Genomic DNA, 22,038 nt, shown 5'->3' with positions numbered 1-22,038 from the left:
CAGGCAGGGGCTGGTGGGGGCAGGGCAGGGGGTGCGGGGCTGGAGGCAGGGCAGGGGGTGCAGCAGGGGCTGGCTGCAGGTAGGGCAGGGGCCCCCCTAGTTCTACCACCCTGGCCCTTTAAATAGCTGCCGGAGCCCTGGGGAAGCTGCGGGGCTCTCGCGGCTATTTAGAGGGCCGAGGCAGCAGAGGCAGCTGGAGCCCCGCCACTTTAAATAGCCCCCGGAGCCCCCTGCTACCCCAGGGCTCTGGTCCAACCACTAGACCCCCGCCATAAGCGCCATAGCTCCCCCTTCTCCGCCACTGGGTACATAAAACTACAAGTCCCAGAATCCTTTGCTTCCCCCCCACGCACTTCCTTAATAGGCAGCCAATGGGCCGGAGCCGTTTGCTGATTGGCAGGTGCGCGGGCCAATGGGGGCGAGCCCGTGCCCGGCGCGCGGTGGCAGCAGGCGATGGCGGCGCCGGGGTGGGAGCGGGCGCTGCGGCTCGTGCTGTGCGCGCTGGGGCTGGCGCTCTCCGTGTACGCGCTGCACGTGGAGAGCTCGCGGGAGCGGGCCCCCGGGTACCGGGCCATGTGCGACCTGAGCCCCTTCGTCAGCTGCTCCAAGCTCTTCACCTCCAGGTGAGCGGGGGGGACCGGCCCCATTGCAACCCCTCGCCCCATGGCATGACTCCCCCTCCCCCCATTGCAACCCCCCGCCCCATGGCATGACTCCCCTTCGCCCTATTGCAACCCTCCGCCCCATGGCATGACTCCCCCTCGCTCCTCTATAACCCCCCCTGCTCCCCACTGCATGGCTCCCCCTCCCCCCACTGCAACTCCTGGTCCCCACTGCAACCCCCGGCCCCATGGCATGACTCCCCTCCCCCCACTGCAGCCCCCGGCCCCATTTATAATTACCCTCTTGCCCCACTGCAACCCCAGCTCCTTTTGCAACACCATGGCCCCATTGCATGACTTCCCTCCCTCCACTGCAACCCCAGCTCCCTCTGCAACACCCCGGCCCCATTGCATGACTCCCCTCCCCCCCATTGCAACACCTGGGCCCATTGCATGACTCCCCCTTGCCCCACTGCAACCCCTGCTCCCCACTGCAACAGCCCGGCCCCATTGCATGACCCGTGCTTCCCATTGCAGCCCCAGCCCCATTGCATGAACCTCCCCTGCTCCCTACTGCAACACCCCTGTGCTATAGCCCCCTTTCCTCAGCCTCAGGGTGTTTTGGGTTCAACTGCTTGGGGAATCTCAGCGCAGGTTAACAAGGGCTGTTGCACATCCACTCTCCTTTGACAAAGAGACAAACTAATTAATGAGCTTGTCCTGTGCAAGGGAGTCTTGAGCCATGGAAGATGGTACCTTTCTGGGGTGCAAGGCTGGGGGCTGGGGTGATTTGTTGGTGCCTCTCTCTGTGTGATTCGGGAGTGGCTCAGGGAGCATTCACGCAATTGATCTGGGGGTGAGTCTCCACATGCTGATGGCTGAGTGATCACAGTGCCTGGAGGGGCTGGCTGCCAGTCTCTGGGAAAGCTTTGTAAGACAGCCCAAGCTGGAGAGTTAAAGGGGCACAGAGGTGCCACGGTTCCAGATTGTACCCTGAGGATCCCGTCACAGCCGCCCTAGCATCGGCTGCAGCTCAGTGCCAGTTATACAGCCCCTCCGCAGCATTGCAATGGGCGTGTTGCTTTTTGAGGGCTTCGTTCGCAGTCTGGGCTTGCAGCCAGCAGCTTACTCTCTTCTTTCTTCGAAAGAGCAGCTCCCACCTTGCGTTCGGTTTCCAGCTCTGTCAGACAGGAAACAAACTCAGTGCAGGGCAGAGGATGTCACAGCCCTGCTATTAATGCACGCTGGCCATCCGGAGCGGGGGCGCTAAGCCTGATTTGAGGCATGTAGGCAGGAAGCTGGGGGCCTGGTTAGAATGGAGGGTTACCCAGAATATGACAGACACCAACCCCCCATGGCAGGGGGAGATGGGGGAGGGCAGGGCACTGCGTTTGGCTCAAGAGCCCCTGCTATGGGGGACATGTAGTGGGGAGGAACCATCACCCCCCACCTCAGGCAAGGATCTGTCCCAACCCTGAGCACTGGGAACCTCTGTATGCAAGGGGGTAGATAGATAGATCGATAGAGAAGGGTGTATGGGGGTAGATAGATAGATAGAGAAGGGTGTATGGGGGTAGATAGATAGATAGATCGATAGAGAAGGGTGTATGGGGATAGATAGATAGATAGATAGAGAAGGGTGTATGGGGGTAGATAGATAGATAGATAGAGAAGGGTGTATGGGGGTAGATAGATCGATAGAGAAGGGTGTATGGGGGTAGATAGATAGCTAGATAGAGAAGGGTGGATGGGGATAGATAGATAGATAGAGAAGGGTGGATGGAGGTAGATAGATAGATAGAGAAGGGTGGATGGGGGTAGATAGATAGATAGATAGAGAAGGGTGGATGGAGGTAGATAGATAGATAGATAGAGAAGGGTGGATGGAGGTAGATAGATAGATAGATAGAGAAGGGTGGATGGAGGTAGATAGATAGATAGATAGAGAAGGGTGGATGGAGGTAGATAGATAGATAGATAGAGAAGGGTGGATGGGGGTAGATAGATAGATAGATAGAGACGGGTGGATGGGGGTAGATAGATAGATAGATAGATAGAGACGGGTGGATGGGGGTAGATAGATAGATAGATAGAGACGGGTGGATGGGGGTAGATAGATAGATAGATAGATAGAGACGGGTGGATGGGGGTAGATAGATAGAGAAGGGTGTATGGGGATAGATAGATAGATAGAGGGGGTGTATGGGGATAGATAGATAAATAGATAGAGAAGGGTGTATGGGGGTAGATAGATAGATAGATAGAGAAGGGTGTATGGGGGTAGATAGATAGATAGATAGAGAAGGGTGTATGGGGGTAGATAGATAGATAGATAGATAGAGAAGGGTGTATGGGGGTAGATAGATAGATAGATAGATAGAGAAGGGTGTATGGGGGTAGATAGATAGATAGATAGATAGAGAAGGGTGTATGGGGGTAGATAGATAGATAGATAGAGAAGGGTGTATGGGGGTAGATAGCTAGATAGAGAAGGGTGTATGGGGGTAGATAGATAGATAGAGAAGGGTGGATGGAGATAGATAGATAGATAGAGAAGCGTGGATGGGGGTAGATAGATAGATAGAGAAGGGTGTATGGGGGTAGATAGATAGATAGAGAAGGGTGGATGGGGGTAGATAGATAGATAGAGAAGGGTGGATGGGGGTAGATAGATAGATAGAGAAGGGTGGATGGGGGTAGATAGATAGATCGATAGAGACGGGTGGATGGGGATAGATAGATAGATCGATAGAGAAGGGTGGATGGGGATAGATAGATAGATCGATAGATAGATAGAGAAGGGTGGATGGGGATAGATAGATAGATCGATAGATAGAGAAGGGTGGATGGGGATAGATAGATAGAGAAGGGTGTATGGGGGTAGATAGATAGATAGAGAAGGGTGTATGGGGATAGATAGATAGAGGGGGTGTATGGGGATAGATAGATAGATAGAGAAGGGTGTATGGGGATAGATAGATAGATAGATCGATAGAGAAGGGTGTATGGGGATGGATAGATAGATAGATAGATAGAGAAGGGTGTATGGGGATAGATAGATAGATAGAGAAGGATGTATGGGGATAGATAGATAGAGAAGGGTGTGTGGGGGTAGATAGATCGATAGAGAAGGGTGTATGGGGGTAGATAGATAGCTAGATAGATAGATCGATAGAGAAGGGTGTATGGGGGTAGATAGATAGATCGATAGAGAAGGGTGTATGGGGGTAGATAGATAGATCGATAGAGAAGGGTGTATGGGGATAGATAGATAGATAGAGAAGGGTGGATGGGGATAGATAGATAGATAGAGAAGGGTGGATGGGGATAGATAGATAGATAGAGAAGGGTGGATGGGATAGATAGATAGATAGAGAAGGGTGGATGGGGGTAGATAGATAGAGAAGGGTGGATGGGGGTAGATAGATAGATAGATAGAGAAGGGTGGATGGGGGTAGATAGATAGATAGATAGAGAAGGGTGGATGGGGGTAGATAGATAGATCGATAGAGAAGGGTGGATGGAGATAGATAGATAGATCGATAGATAGATAGAGAAGGGTGGATGGGGATAGATAGATAGATCGATAGATAGAGAAGGGTGGATGGGGATAGATAGATAGATAGAGAAGGGTGGATGGGGATAGATAGATAGAGAAGGGTGTATGGGGGTAGATAGATTGATAGATAGAGAAGGGTGTATGGGGATAGATAGATAGAGAAGGGTGTATGGGGATAGATAGATAGAGAAGGGTGTATGGGGATAGATAGATAGAGGGGGTGTATGGGGATAGATAGATAGATAGAGAAGGGTGTATGGGGATAGATAGATAGATAGATCGATAGAGAAGGGTGTATGGGGATGGATAGATAGATAGATAGAGAAGGGTGTATGGGGATAGATAGATAGATAGAGAAGGATGTATGGGGATAGATAGATAGAGAAGGGTGTGTGGGGGTAGATAGATCGATAGAGAAGGGTGTATGGGGGTAGATAGCTAGATAGATAGATCGATAGAGAAGGGTGTATGGGGGTAGATAGATAGATCGATAGAGAAGGGTGTATGGGGATAGATAGATAGATAGAGAAGGGTGGATGGGGATAGATAGATAGATAGAGAAGGGTGGATGGGGATAGATAGATAGATAGAGAAGGGTGGATGGGGATAGATAGATAGATAGATAGAGAAGGGTGGATGGGGGTAGATAGATAGATAGAGAAGGGTGGATGGGGATAGATAGATAGATAGAGAAGGGTGGATGGGGATAGATAGATAGATAGAGAAGGGTGGATGGGGATAGATAGATAGATAGAGAAGGGTGGATGGGGATAGATAGATAGATAGATAGAGGGGGTGGATGGGGATAGATAGATAGATAGAGGGGGTGTATGGGGATAGATAGATAGATAGAGAAGGGTGTATGGGGATAGATAGATAGAGAAGGGTGTATGGGGATAGATAGATAGAGAAGGGTGTATGGGGATAGATAGATAGATAGATAGAGAAGGGTGTATGGGGATAGATAGATAGATAGATCGATAGAGAAGGGTGTATGGGGATGGATAGATAGATAGAGAAGAGTGTATGGGGATAGATAGATAGATAGAGAAGGGTGTATGGGGATAGATAGATAGATCGATAGAGAAGGGTGTATGGGGGTAGATAGATCGATAGAGAAGGGTGTATGGGGGTAGATAGATAGCTAGATAGATAGATCGATAGAGAAGGGTGGATGGGGATAGATAGATAGATAGAGAAGGGTGGATGGAGGTAGATAGATAGATAGAGAAGGGTGGATGGGGGTAGATAGATAGATAGAGAAGGGTGGATGGGGGTAGATAGATAGATAGAGAAGGGTGGATGGGGGTAGATAGATAGATAGAGAAGGGTGGATGGGGATAGATAGATAGAGAAGGGTGGATGGGGGTAGATAGATAGGGAAGGGTGTATGGGGGTAGATAGATAGATAGATAGAGAAGGGTGGATGGGGGTAGATAGATAGATAGATAGAGAAGGGTGGATGGGGGTAGATAGATAGAGAAGGGTGTATGGGGGTAGATAGATAGATAGATAGAGACGGGTGTATGGGGATAGATAGATAGATAGAGGGGGTGTATGGGGATAGATAGATAAATAGATAGAGAAGGGTGTATGGGGATAGACAGATAGATAGACAAGGGTGTATGGGGATAGATAGATAGATAGAGAAGGGTGTATGGGGGTAGATAGATAGATAGATAGAGAAGGGTGTATGGGGGTAGATAGATAGATAGAGAAGGGTGGATGGGGATAGATAGATAGATAGATAGAGAAGGGTGGATGGGGATAGATAGATAGATCGATAGAGAAGGGTGGATGGGGATAGATAGATAGATCGATAGATAGAGAAGGGTGGATGGGGATAGATAGGTAGATCGATAGATAGATAGAGAAGGGTGGATGGGGATAGATAGGTAGATCGATAGATAGATAGAGAAGGGTGGATGGGGATAGATAGATAGATCGATAGATAGATAGAGAAGGGTGGATGGGGATAGATAGATAGATAGAGAAGGGTGGATGGGGATAGATAGATAGAGAAGGGTGGATGGGGGTAGATAGATAGATAGAGAAGGGTGTATGGGGGTAGATAGATAGATAGATAGAGGGGGTGTATGGGGATAGATAGATAGAGAAGGGTGTATGGGGATAGATAGATAGATAGAGGGGGTGTATGGGGATAGATAGATAGATAGAGAAGGGTGTATGGGGATAGATAGATAGATAGAGAAGGGTGTATGGGGATAGATAGATAGATAGAGAAGGGTGTATGGGGATAGATAGATCGATAGAGAAGGGTGTATGGGGATAGATAGATAGATAGATAGATCGATAGAGAAGGGTGTATGGGGATGGATAGATAGATAGATAGAGAAGGGTGTATGGGGATAGATAGATAGATAGATAGATAGAGAAGGGTGTATGGGGATAGATAGATAGATAGAGAAGGGTGTATGGGGATAGATAGATAGATAGAGGGGGTGTATGGGGATAGATAGATAGAGAAGGGTGTATGGGGATAGATAGATAGATAGAGAAGGGTGTATGGGGGTAGATAGATCGATAGAGAAGGGTGTATGGGGGTAGATAGATAGCTAGATAGATAGATCGATAGAGAAGGGTGTATGGGGGTAGATAGATAGATCGATAGAGAAGGGTGTATGGGGATAGATAGATAGATAGAGAAGGGTGGATGGGGATAGATAGATAGATAGAGAAGGGTGTATGGGGGTAGATAGATAGATAGATAGAGACGGGTGTATGGGGGTAGATAGATAGACAAGGGTGTATGGGGATAGATAGATAGATAGAGGGGGTGTATGGGGATAGATAGATAAATAGATAGAGAAGGGTGTATGGGGATAGACAGATAGATAGACAAGGGTGTATGGGGATAGATAGATAGATAGAGAAGGGTGTATGGGGGTAGAGAGATAGATAGATAGAGAAGGGTGTATGGGGGTAGATAGATAGATAGAGAAGGGTGGATGGGGATAGATAGATAGATCGATAGAGAAGGGTGGATGGGGATAGATAGATAGATCGATAGATAGAGAAGGGTGGATGGGGATAGATAGATAGATCGATAGATAGATAGAGAAGGGTGGATGGGGATAGATAGATAGATCGATAGATAGATAGAGAAGGGTGGATGGGGATAGATAGATAGATCGATAGATAGATAGAGAAGGGTGGATGGGGATAGATAGATAGATCGATAGATAGATAGAGAAGGGTGGATGGGGATAGATAGATAGAGAAGGGTGTATGGGGGTAGATAGATAGATAGATAGAGAAGGGTGTATGGGGATAGATAGATAGATAGATAGATAGAGGGGGTGTATGGGGATAGATAGATAGAGAAGGGTGTATGGGGATAGATAGATAGAGGGGGTGTATGGGGATAGATAGATAGATAGAGAAGGGTGTATGGGGATAGATAGATAGATAGATCGATAGAGAAGGGTGTATGGGGATAGATAGATAGATAGATAGATAGAGAAGGGTGTATGGGGATGAATAGATAGATAGATAGAGAAGGGTGTATGGGGATAGATAGATAGATAGATAGAGAAGGGTGTATGGGGATAGATAGATAGATAGAGAAGGGTGTATGGGGGTAGATAGATCGATAGAGAAGGGTGTATGGGGGTAGATAGATAGCTAGATAGATAGAGGGGGTGTATGGGGATAGATAGATAGAGAAGGGTGTATGGGGATAGATAGATAGAGGGGGTGTATAGGGATAGATAGATAGATAGAGAAGGGTGTATGGGGGTAGATAGATAGAGAAGGGTGTATGGGGATAGATAGATAGATAGAGGGGGTGTATGGGGATAGATAGATAGATAGAGAAGGGTGTATGGGGATAGATAGATAGATAGAGAAGGGTGTATGGGGATAGATAGATAGATAGAGGGGGTGTATGGGGATAGATAGATAGAGAAGGGTGTATGGGGATAGATAGATAGATAGATAGATAGAGAAGGGTGTATGGGAATAGATAGATAGAGAGGGTGTATGGGGATAGATAGATAGAGAGGGTGAATGGGGATAGATAGATAGATAGAGAAGGGTGTATGGGGGTAGATAGATAGATAGAGAAGGGTGTATGGGGGTAGATAGATAGATAGAGAAGGGTGTATGGGGGTAGATAGATAGATAGATAGATAGAGGGGGTGTATGGGGATAGATAGATAGATAGAGAAGGGTGTATGGGGATAGATAGATAGATAGAGGGGGTGTATGGGGATAGATAGATAGATAGAGAAGGGTGTATGGGGGTAGATAGATAGATAGAGAAGGGTGTATGGGGGTAGATAGATAGATAGAGAAGGGTGTATGGGGATAGATAGATAGATAGATCGATAGAGAAGGGTGTATGGGGATAGATAGATAGAGAAGGGTGTATGGGGATAGATAGATAGACAGATAGATAGAGAAGGGTGTATGGGGGTAGATAGATAGATAGAGAAGGGTAAAGGGGGTAGATAGATAGATAGATAGAGAAGGGTGTATGGGGGTAGATAGATAGATAGAGACGGGTGTATGGGGGTAGATAGATAGATAGAGAAGGGTGTATGGGGGTAGATAGATAGATAGAGAAGGGTGTATGTGGATAGATAGATAGATAGATGGGGTGAATGGGGATAGATAGATAGATAGAGAAGGGTGTATGGGGATAGATAGATAGATAGATAGAGAAGGGTGTATGGGGATAGATAGATAGATAGAGAAGGGTGGATGGGGATAGATAGATAGATAGATAGAGAAGGGTGGATGGGGATAGATAGATAGATAGATAGAGAAGGGTGGATGGGGATAGATAGATAAATAGAGAAGGGTGGATGGGGGTAGATAGATAGATAGATAGAGAAGGGTGGATGGGGATAGATAGATAGATAGATAGATAGAGAAGGGTGTATGGGGGTAGATAGATAGATAGATCGATAGAGAAGGGTGTATGGGGATGGATAGATAGATAGAGAAGGGTGTATGGGGATAGATAGATGGATAGATAGAGAAGGGTGTATGGGGATAGATAGATAGATAGAGAAGGGTGTATGGGGGTAGATAGATCGATAGAGAAGGGTGTATGGGGGTAGATAGATAGCTAGATAGATAGATCGATAGAGAAGGGTGTATGGGGGTAGATAGATCGATAGAGAAGGGTGTATCGGGATAGATAGATAGATAGAGAAGGGTGTATGGGGATAGATAGATAGATAGATAGATAGAGAAGGGTGGATGGGGGTAGATAGATAGAGAAGGGTGGATGGGGGTAGATAGAGAAGGGTGGATGGGGATAGATAGATAGAGAAGGGTGTATGGGGGTAGATAGATAGATAGAGAAGGGTGTATGGGGGTAGATAGATAGATAGATAGAGAAGGGTGTATGGGGGTAGATAGATAGATAGATAGAGAAGGGTGTATGGGGATAGATAGATAGATAGATAGAGAAGGGTGTATGGGGGTAGATAGATAGATAGAGAAGGGTGTATGGGGGTAGATAGATAGATAGAGAAGGGTGTATGGGGGTAGATAGATAGATAGATAGAGACGGGTGTATGGGGGTAGATAGATAGACAAGGGTGTATGGGGATAGATAGATAGATAGAGGGGGTGTATGGGGATAGATAGATAAATAGATAGAGAAGAGTGTATGGGGATAGATAGATAGAGAAGGGTGTATGGGGATAGATAGATAGATAGAGAAGGGTGTATGGGGGTAGATAGATAGATAGATAGAGAAGGGTGTATGGGGGTAGATAGATAGATAGATAGAGACGGGTGTATGGGGATAGATAGATAGATAGATAGAGAAGGGTGTATGGGGGTAGATAGATAGAGAACGGTGGATGGAGATAGATAGATAGATAGAGAAGGGTGGATGGGGTTAGATAGATAGAGAAGGGTGGATGGGGGTAGATAGATAGATAGATAGAGAAGCGTGGATGGGGGTAGATAGATAGATAGAGAAGGGTGGATGGGGATAGATAGATAGATCGATAGAGAAGGGTGGATGGGGATAGATAGATAGATCGATAGATAGATAGAGAAGGGTGGATGGGGATAGATAGATAGATCGATAGATAGATAGAGAAGGGTGGATGGGGGTAGATAGATAGATAGAGAAGGGTGGATGGGGGTAGATAGATAGAGAAGGGTGGATGGGGATAGATAGATCGATAGAGAAGGGTGGATGGGGATAGATAGATAGATCGATAGATAGAGAAGGGTGGATGGGGATAGATAGATAGATCGATAGATAGATAGAGAATGGTGGATGGGGATAGATAGATAGATCGATAGATAGATAGAGAATGGTGGATGGGGATAGATAGATAGATCGATAGATAGATAGAGAAGGGTGGATGGGGATAGATAGATAGATCGATAGATAGATAGAGAAGGGTGGATGGGGATAGATAGATAGATCGATAGATAGAGAAGGGTGGATGGGGATAGATAGATAGAGAAGGGTGGATGGGGATAGATAGATAGAGAAGGGTGTATGGGGGTAGATAGATAGATAGATAGAGAAGGGTGTATGGGGATAGATAGATAGATAGATAGAGGGGGTATATGGGGATAGATAGATAGATAGATAGAGAAGGGTGTATGGGGGTAGATAGATAGATAGAGAAGGGTGTATGGGGGTAGATAGATAGATAGAGAAGGGTGTATGGGGGTAGATAGATAGATAGATAGAGACGGGTGTATGGGGGTAGATAGATAGATAGAGAAGGGTGTATGGGGATAGATAGATAGATAGATAGAGGGGGTGTATGGGGATAGATAGATAAATAGAGAAGGGTGTATGGGGGTAGATAGATAGATAGAGAAGAGTGTATGGGGGTAGATAGATAGATAGATAGAGAAGGGTGTATGGGGATAGATAGATAGATAGATAGATAGAGAAGGGTGTATGGGGGTAGATAGATAGATAGAGAAGGGTGTATGGGGGTAGATAGATAGATAGAGAAGAGTGTATGTGGGTAGATAGATAGATAGATAGAGAAGGGGGTATGGGGATAGATAGATAGAGAAGGGGGTATGGGGATAGATAGATAGAGAAGGGTGGATGGGGATAGATAGATAGAGAAGGGTGGATGGGGATAGATAGATAGATAGATAGATAGAGGGGGTGTATGGGGATAGATAGATAAATAGAGAAGGGTGTATGGGGGTAGATAGATAGATAGAGAAGAGTGTATGGGGGTAGATAGATAGATAGATAGAGAAGGGTGTATGGGGATAGATAGATAGATAGATAGAGAAGGGTGTATGGGGGTAGATAGATAGATAGATAGAGACGGGTGTATGGGGGTAGATAGATAGATAGAGAAGGGTGTATGGGGATAGATAGATAGATAGATAGAGGGGGTGTATGGGGATAGATAGATAAATAGAGAAGGGTGTATGGGGGTAGATAGATAGATAGAGAAGAGTGTATGGGGGTAGATAGATAGATAGATAGAGAAGGGTGTATGGGGATAGATAGATAGATAGATAGAGAAGGGTGTATGGGGGTAGATAGATAGATAGAGAAGGGTGTATGGGGGTAGATAGATAGATAGAGAAGAGTGTATGTGGGTAGATAGATAGATAGATAGAGAAGGGGGTATGGGGATAGATAGATAGATAGAGAAGGGGGTATGGGGATAGATAGATAGAGAAGGGTGGATGGGGATAGATAGATAGAGAAGGGTGGATGGGGATAGATAGATAGATAGAGAAGGGTGGATGGGGATAGATAGATAGAGAAGGGTGGATGGGGATAGATAGATGATAGATAGATAGAGAAGGGTGTATGGGGATAGATAGATAGATAGATCGATAGAGAAGGGTGTATGGGGATAGATAGATAGATCGATAGAGAAGGGTGTATGGGGGTAGATAGATAGATAGATAGAGAAGGATGGATGGGGATAGATAGATAGATAGAGAAGGGTGTATGGGGATAGATAGATAGATAGAGAAAGGTGTATGGGGATAGATAGATAGATAGAGAAGGGTGTATGGGGATAGATAGATAGATCGATAGAGAAGGGTGTATGGGGGTAGATAGATAGATAAATAGAGAAGGATGGATGGGGATAGATAGATAGATAGAGAAGGGTGTATGGGGATAGATAGATAGATAGAGAAAGGTGTATGGGGGTAGATAGATAGATCGATAGAGAAGGGTGTATGGGGGTAGATAGATAGATAGATAGATAGAGAAGGATGGATGGGGATAAATAGATAGATAGAGAAGGGTGTATGGGGATAGATAGATAGATAGATAGAGAAAGGTGTATGGGGGTAGATAGATAGATAGATAGAGAAGGGTGGATGGGGATAGATAGATAGATAGAGAAGGGTGGATGGGGATAGATAGATAGAGAAGGGTGTATGGGGGTAGATAGATAGATAGATAGAGAAGGGTGTATGGGGATAGATAGATAGATAGATAGATAGAGAAGGGTGTAGGGGGATAGATAGATAGAGAAGGGTGTACGGGGATAGATAGATAGATAGAGAAGGGTGTATGGGGGTAGATAGATAGATAGAGAAGGGTGTATGGGGATAGATAGATAGATAGAGGGGGTGTATGGGGATAGATAGATAGAGAAGGGTGTATGGGGATAGATAGATAGATAGATAGAGAAGGGTGTATGGGGATAGATAGATAGATAGAGGGGGTGTATGGGGATAGATAGATAGAGAAGGGTGTATGAGGATAGATAGATAGATAGATAGGGAAGGGTGTATGGGGATAGATAGATAGATAGAGGGGGTGTATGGGGATAGATAGATAGAGAAGGGTGTATGGGGATAGATAGATAGATAGAGAGGGTGTATGGGGATAGATAAATAGATAGAGAGGGTGAATGGGGATAGATAGATAGATAGAGAAGGGTGTATGGGGGTAGATAGATAGATAGAGAAGGGTGTATGGGGATAGATAGATAGAGAAGGGTGTATGGGGGTAGATAGATAGATAGAGAAGGGTGTATGGGGGTAGATAGATAGATAGATAGAGAAGGGTGTATGGGGATAGATAGATAGATAGAGAAGGGTGTATGGGGATAGATAGATAGATAGAGGGGGTGTATGGGGATAGATAGATAGATAGAGAAGGGTGTATGGGGGTAGATAGATAGATAGATAGAGAAGGGTGTATAGGGGTAGATAGATAGATAGAGAAGGGTGTATGGGGGTAGATAGATAGACAAGGGTGTATGGGGATAGATAGATAGATAGAGGGGGTGTATGGGGATAGATAGATAAATAGATAGAGAAGAGTGTATGGGGATAGACAGATAGATAGAGAAGGGTGTATGGGGATAGATAGATAGATAGAGAAGGGTGTATGGGGGTAGATAGATAGATAGATAGAGAAGGGTGTATGGGGGTAGATAGATAGATAGATAGAGACGGGTGTATGGGGATAGATAGATAGATAGATAGAGAAGGGTGTATGGGGGTAGATAGATAGAGAACGGTGGATGGAGATAGATAGATAGATAGATAGATAGAGAAGGGTGGATGGGGTTAGATAGATAGAGAAGGGTGGATGGGGGTAGATAGATAGATAGATAGAGAAGCGTGGATGGGGGTAGATAGATAGATAGAGAAGGGTGGATGGGGATAGATAGATAGATCGATAGAGAAGGGTGGATGGGGATAGATAGATAGATAGAGAAGGGTGGATGGGGATAGATAGATAGATAGATAGAGAAGGGTGGATGGGGGTAGATAGATAGATAGAGAAGGGTGGATGGGGATAGATAGATCGATAGAGAAGGGTGGATGGGGATAGATAGATAGATCGATAGATAGATAGAGAAGGGTGGATGGGGATAGATAGATAGATCGATAGATAGATAGAGAAGGGTGGATGGGGATAGATAGATAGATCGATAGATAGATAGAGAAGGGTGGATGGGGATAGATAGATAGATCGATAGATAGATAGAGAAGGGTGGATGGGGATAGATAGATAGAGAAGGGTGGATGGGGATAGATAGATAGAGAAGGGTGTATGGGGGTAGATAGATAGATAGAGAAGGGTGTATGGGGATAGATAGATAGATAGATAGATAGAGGGGGTGTATGGGGATAGATAGATAGATAGAGAAGGGTGTATGGGGATAGATAGATAGAGGGGGTGTATGGGGATAGATAGATAGATAGAGAAGGGTGTATGGGGGTAGATAGATAGATAGAGAAGGGTGTATGGGGGTAGATAGATAGATAGATAGAGACGGGTGTATGGGGGTAGATAGATAGATAGAGAAGGGTGTATGGGGATAGATAGATAGATAGATAGAGGGGGTGTATGGGGATAGATAGATAAATAGAGAAGGGTGTATGGGGGTAGATAGATAGATAGATAGAGAAGAGTGTATGGGGGTAGATAGATAGATAGATAGAGAAGGGTGTATGGGGATAGATAGATAGATAGAGAAGGGTGTATGGGGGTAGATAGATAGATAGATAGAGAAGGGTGTATGGGGGTAGATAGATAGATAGAGAAGAGTGTATGTGGGTAGATAGATAGATAGATAGAGAAGGGGGTATGGGGATAGATAGATAGATAGAGAAGGGTGGATGGGGATAGATAGATAGATAGAGAAGGGTGGTATGGGGATAGATAGATAGATAGATAGAGAAGGGTGTATGGGGATAGATAGATGATAGATAGATAGAGAAGGGTGTATGGGGATAGATAGATCGATAGAGAAGGGTGTATGGGGATAGATAGATAGATCGATAGAGAAGGGTGTATGGGGGTAGATAGATAGATAGATAGAGAAGGATGGATGGGGATAGATAGATAGATAGAGAAGGGTGTATGGGGATAGATAGATAGATTAGAGAAAGGTGTATGGGGATAGATAGATAGATAGAGAAGGGTGTATGGGGATAGATAGATCGATAGAGAAGGGTGTATGGGGGTAGATAGATAGATAAATAGAGAAGGATGGATGGGGATAGATAGATAGATAGAGAAGGGTGTATGGGGATAGATAGATAGATAGAGAAAGGTGTATGGGGGGTAGATAGATAGATCGATAGAGAAGGGTGTATGGGGGTAGATAGATAGATAGATAGATAGAGAAGGATGGATGGGGATAAATAGATAGATAGAGAAGGGTGTATGGGGATAGATAGATAGATAGATAGATAGAGAAAGGTGTATGGGGGTAGATAGATAGATAGAGAAGGGTGGATGGGGATAGATAGATAGATAGATAGATAGAGAAGGGTGGATGGGGATAGATAGATAGATAGATAGATAGATAGAGAAGGGTGTATGGGGGTAGATAGATAGATAGATAGAGAAGGGTGTATGGGGATAGATAGATAGAGAAGGGTGTACGGGGATAGATAGATAGATAGATAGAGGGGGTGTATGGGGATAGATAGATAGAGAAGGGTGTATGGGGATAGATAGATAGATAGAGGGGGTGTATAGGGATAGATAGATAGATAGATAGAGAAGGGTGTATGGGGATAGATAGATAGATAGAGGGGGTGTATGGGGATAGATAGATAGAGAAGGGTGTATGGGGATAGATAGATAGATAGAGAAGGGTGTATGGGGATAGATAGATAGATAGAGGGGGTGTATGGGGATAGATAGATAGAGAAGGGTGTATGGGGATAGATAGATAGATAGATAGATAGATAGGGAAGGGTGTATGGGGATAGATAGATAGATAGATAGAGAGGGTGTATGGGGATAGATAGATAGATAGAGAAGGGTGTATGGGGGTAGATAGATAGATAGAGAAGGGTGTATGGGGATAGATAGATAGAGAAGGGTGTATGGGGGTAGATAGATAGATAGAGAAGGGTGTATGGGGGTAGATAGATAGATAGAGAAGGGTGTATGGGGATAGATAGATAGATAGAGAAGGGTGTATGGGGATAGATAGATAGATAGAGGGGGTGTATGGGGATAGATAGATTGATAGAGAAGGGTGTATGGGGGTAGATAGATAGATAGATAGATAGAGAAGGGTGTATGGGGGTAGATAGATAGAGAAGGGTGTATGGGGATAGATAGATAGATAGATCGATAGAGAAGGGTGTATGGGGATAGATAGATAGAGACGGGGTGTATGGGGATAGATAGATAGACAGATAGATAGAGAAGGGTGTATGGGGGTAGATAGATAGATAGAGAAGGGTGTATGGGGGTAGATGGATAGATAGAGAAGGGTAAAGGGGGTAGATAGATAGATAGATAGAGAAGTGTGTATGGGGGGTAGATAGATAGATAGAGACGGGTGTATGGGGGTAGATAGATAGATAGATAGAGAAGGGTGTATGGGGGTAGATAGATAGAGAAGGGTGTATGTGGATAGATAGATAGATAGATGGGGTTGAATGGGATAGATAGATAGATAGATAGAGAAGGGTGTATGGGGATAGATAGATAGATAGATAGAGAAGGGTGGATGGGGATAGATAGATAGATAGATAGAGAAGGGTGGATGGGGATAGATAGATAAATAGAGAAGGGTGGATGGGGGTAGATAGATAGATAGAGAAGGGTGTATGGGGATAGATAGATAGATAGATAGATAGAGAAGGGTTGTATGGGGGTAGATAGATAGATAGATCGATAGAGAAGGGTGTATGGGGATGGATAGATAGATAGATAGATACAGAAGGGTGTATGGGGATAGATAGATAGAGAAGGGTGTATGGGGGGTAGATAGATCGATAGAGAAGGGTGTATGGGGGTAGATAGATAGCTAGATAGATAGATCGATAGAGAAGGGTGTATGGGGGTAGATAGATAGATCGATAGAGAAGGGTGTATGGGGATAGATAGATAGATAGATAGAGAAGGGTGTATGGGGATAGATAGATAGATAGAGAAGGGTGGATGGGGATAGATAGATAGATAGATAGAGAAGGGTGGATGGGGGTAGATAGATAGATAGAGAAGGGTGATGGGGGTAGATAGATAGAGAAGCGTGGATGGGGGTAGATAGATAGAGAAGGGTGGATGGGGATAGATAGAAAAGGGTGGATGGGGATAGATAGATAGAGAAGGGTGTATGGGGGTAGATAGATAGAGAAGGGTGTATGGGGGGTAGATAGATAGATAGATAGATAGAGAAGGGTGTATGGGGGTAGATAGATAGATAGATAGAGAAGGGTGTATGGGGATAGATAGATAGATAGATAGATAGAGAAGGGTGTATGGGGGTAGATAGATAGATAGAGAAGGGTGTATGGGGGTAGATAGATAGATAGAGAAGGGTGTATGGGGGTAGATAGATAGATAGATAGAGACGGGTGTATGGGGGTAGATAGATAGACAAGGGTGTATGGGGATAGATAGATAGATAGAGGGGGTGTATGGGGATAGATAGATAAATAGATAGAGAAGAGTGTATGGGGATAGACAGATAGATAGAGAAGGGTGTATGGGGATAGATAGATAGATAGAGAAGGGTGTATGGGGGTAGATAGATAGATAGATAGAGAAGGGTGTATGGGGGTAGATAGATAGATAGATAGAGACGGGTGTATGGGGATAGATAGATAGATAGATAGAGACGGGTGTATGGGGATAGATAGATAGATAGATAGAGAAGCGTGGATGGGGGTAGATAGATAGAGAAGCGTGGATGGGGGGTAGATAGATAGAGAAGGGTGGATGGGGATAGATAGAAAAGGGTGGATGGGGATAGATAGATAGAGAAGGGTGTATGGGGGTAGATAGATAGAGAAGGGTGTATGGGGGTAGATAGATAGATAGATAGAGAAGGGTGTATGGGGGTAGATAGATAGATAGAGAAGGGTGTATGGGGGTAGATAGATAGATAGATAGAGACGGGTGTATGGGGGTAGATAGATAGACAAGGGTGTATGGGGATAGATAGATAGATAGAGGGGGTGTATGGGGATAGATAGATAAATAGATAGAGAAGGGTGTATGGGGGTAGATAGATAGATAGATAGAGACGGGTGTATGGGGATAGATAGATAGATAGATAGAGAAGGGTGTATGGGGGTAGATAGATAGAGAACGGTGGATGGAGATAGATAGATAGATAGAGAAGGGTGGATGGGGTTAGATAGATAGAGAAGGGTGGATGGGGGTAGATAGATAGATAGATAGAGAAGCGTGGATGGGGGTAGATAGATAGATAGAGAAGGGTGGATGGGGGTAGATAGATAGATAGAGAAGGGTGGATGGGGATAGATAGATAGATCGATAGAGAAGGGTGATGGGGATAGATAGATAGATCGATAGATAGATAGAGAAGGGTGGATGGGGATAGATAGATAGATCGATAGATAGATAGAGAAGGGTGGATTGGGGGTAGATAGATAGATAGAGAAGGGTGGATGGGGATAGATAGATAGATCGATAGAGAAGGGTGGATGGGGATAGATAGATAGATCGATAGATAGATAGAGAAGGGTGGATGGGGATAGATAGATAGATCGATAGATAGATAGAGAAGGGTGGATGGGGATAGATAGATAGATCGATAGATAGATAGAGAAGGGTGGATGGGGATAGATAGATAGATCGATAGATAGATAGAGAAGGGTGGATGGGGATAGATAGAGAAGGGTGGATGGGGATAGATAGATAGAGAAGGGTGTATGGGGGTAGATAGATAGATAGATAGAGAAGGGTGTATGGGGATAGATAGATAGATAGATAGAGGGGGTGTATGGGGATAGATAGATAGATAGATAGAGAAGGGTGTATAGGGGATAGATTAGATAGAGGGGGTGTATGGGGATAGATAGATAGATAGAGAAGGGTGTATGGGGGGTAGATAGATAGATAGAGAAGGGTGTATGGGGGTAGATAGATAGATAGATAGAGACGGGTGTATGGGGGTAGATAGATAGATAGAGAAGGGTGTATGGGGATAGATAGATAGATAGATAGAGGGGGTGTATGGGGATAGATAGATAAATAGAGAAGGGTGTATGGGGGTAGATAGATAGATAGATAGAGAAGAGTGTATGGGGGTAGATAGATAGATAGATAGAGAAGGGTGTATGGGGATAGATAGATAGATAGATAGAGACGGGTGTATGGGGGTAGATAGATAGATAGATAGAGAAGGGTGTATGGGGGTAGATAGATAGATAGAGAAGAGTGTATGTGGGTAGATAGATAGATAGATAGAGAAGGGGGTATGGGGATAGATAGATAGATAGATAGAGAAGGGGGTATGGGGATAGATAGATAGATAGAGAAGGGTGGATGGGGATAGATAGATAGATAGATGGGGTGTATGGGGATAGATAGATAGATAGAGAAGGGTGTATGGGGATAGATAGATAGATAGAGAAGGGTGTATGGGGATAGATAGATAGATAGATAGAGAAGGGTGTATGGGGATAGATAGATGATAGATAGATAGAGAAGGGTGTATGGGGATAGATAGATAGATCGATAGAGAAGGGTGTATGGGGATAGATAGATAGATCGATAGAGAAGGGTGTATGGGGGGTAGATAGATAGATAGAGAAGGATGGATGGGGATAGATAGATAGATAGAGAAGGGTGTATGGGGATAGATAGATAGATAGAGAAAGGTGTATGGGGATAGATAGATAGATAGATAGATAGAGAAGGGTGTATGGGGATAGATAGATAGATCGATAGAGAAGGGTGTATGGGGGTAGATAGATAGATAGATAGAGAAGGATGGATGGGGATAGATAGATAGATAGAGAAGGGTGTATGGGGATAGATAGATAGATAGATAGAGAAAGGTGTATGGGGGTAGATAGATAGATCGATAGAGAAGGGTGTATGGGGGTAGATAGATAGATAGAGAAGGATGGATGGGGATAAATAGATAGATAGAGAAGGGTGTATGGGGATAGATAGATAGATAGAGAAAGGTGTATGGGGGTAGATAGATAGATAGATAGAGAAGGGTGTATGGGGATAGATAGATAGATAGAGAAGGGTGGATGGGGATAGATAGATAGATAGAGAAGGGTGGATGGGGATAGATAGATAGATAGATAGAGAAGGGTGTATGGGGGTAGATAGATAGATAGATAGAGAAGGGTGTATGGGGATAGATAGATAGATAGATAGAGAAGGGTGTAGGGGGATAGATAGATAGAGAAGGGTGTACGGGGATAGATAGATAGATAGATAGATAGATAGAGGGGGTGTATGGGGATAGATAGATAGAGAAGGGTGTATGGGGATAGATAGATAGATAGAGGGGGGTGTATAGGGATAGATAGATAGAGAAGGGTGTATGGGGGTAGATAGATAGATAGAGAAGGGTGTATGGGGATAGATAGATAGATAGAGGGGGGTGTATGGGGATAGATAGATAGATAGATAGAGAAGGGTGTATGGGGATAGATAGATAGAGAAGGGTGTATGGGGATAGATAGATAGATAGAGGGGGTGTATGGGGATAGATAGATAGAGAAGGGTGTATGGGGATAGATAGATAGATAGATAGAGAAGGGTGTATGGGGATAGATAGATAGATAGATAGAGAGGGTGTATGGGGATAGATAGATAGAGAGGGTGAATGGGGATAGATAGATAGATAGAGAAGGGTGTATGGGGGTAGATAGATAGATAGAGAAGGGTGTATGGGGATAGATAGATAGAGAAGGGTGTATGGGGGTAGATAGATAGATAGAGAAGGGTGTATGGGGGTAGATAGATAGATAGATAGAGAAGGGTGTATGGGGATAGATAGATAGATAGAGAAGGGTGTATGGGGATAGATAGTTAGATAGAGGGGGTGTATGGGGATAGATAGATAGATAGAGAAGGGTGTATGGGGGTAGATAGATAGATAGATAGAGAAGGGTGTATGGGGGTAGATAGATAGATAGAGAAGGGTGTATGTGGATAGATAGATAGATAGATGGGGTGAATGGGGATAGATAGATAGAGAAGGGTGTATGGGGATAGATAGAGAAGGGTGTATGGGGGGTAGATAGATAGATAGATAGAGAAGGGGTGTATGGGGGTAGATAGATAGAGAAGGGTGTATGGGGATAGATAGATAGATAGATCGATAGAGAAGGGTGTATGGGGATAGATAGATAGAGACGGGTGTATGGGGATAGATAGATAGATAGAGAAGGGTGTATGGGGGTAGATAGATAGATAGAGAAGGGTAAAGGGGGTAGATAGATAGATAGATAGAGAAGGGTGTATGGGGGTAGATAGATAGATAGAGACGGGTGTATGGGGGTAGATAGATAGATAGATAGAGAAGGGTGTATGGGGGTAGATAGATAGATAGAGAAGGGTGTATGTGGATAGATAGATAGATAGATGGGGTGAATGGGGATAGATAGATAGATAGAGAAGGGTATATGGGGATAGATAGATAGATAGAGAAGGGTGGATGGGGATAGATAGATAGATAGAGAAGGGTGGATGGGGATAGATAGATAGATAGAGAAGGGTGTATGGGGATAGATAGATAGATAGATAGAGAAGGGTGTATGGGGGTGGATAGATAGATAGATAGATAGAGAAGGGTGTATGGGGATAGATAGATAGATAGATAGATAGATAGATAGATAGAGAAGGGTGTATGGGGATAGATAGATAGATAGAGAAGGGGTGTATGGGGATAGATAGATAGATAGATAGATAGAGAAGGGTGTATGGGGATAGATAGATAGATAGATAGATAGATAGAGAAGGGTGGATGGGGATAGATAGATAGAGAAGGGTGGATGGGGATAGATAGATAGATAGAGAAGGGTGGATGGGGATAGATAGATAGATAGATAGATAGAGAAGGGTGGATGGGGATAGATAGATAGATAGATAGAGAAGGATGGATGTGGGTAGATAGATAGATAGATAGATTGAGAAGGGTGTATGGGGATAGATAGATAGAGAAGGGTGTA

The 22,038-nt window shown here is 44.3% G+C and overlaps 1 protein-coding gene across 1 annotated transcript in view; it reads left to right on the top strand.

Moving 5' to 3' along the window:
* Nucleotides 1–432: 432 nt before the first annotated feature.
* LOC135892713 (vitamin K epoxide reductase complex subunit 1-like protein 1) overlaps nt 433–22,038 on the top strand; it is a 33,858-nt gene continuing 12,252 nt past the window's right edge. Inside the window, exon 1 of the mRNA XM_065420507.1 lies at nt 433–623. Coding sequence (XP_065276579.1) covers nt 454–623 — 170 coding nt within the window. The 5' untranslated portion in view covers nt 433–453. The remainder of the gene's footprint in view (nt 624–22,038) is intronic.

The sequence above is a fragment of the Emys orbicularis genome, chromosome 20 (genome assembly GCF_028017835.1).
Source record: "Emys orbicularis isolate rEmyOrb1 chromosome 20, rEmyOrb1.hap1, whole genome shotgun sequence".
NCBI classification, from domain to species: Eukaryota; Metazoa; Chordata; order Testudines; family Emydidae; genus Emys; species Emys orbicularis.
This window is presented reverse-complemented; position numbering and strand designations above follow the sequence as displayed.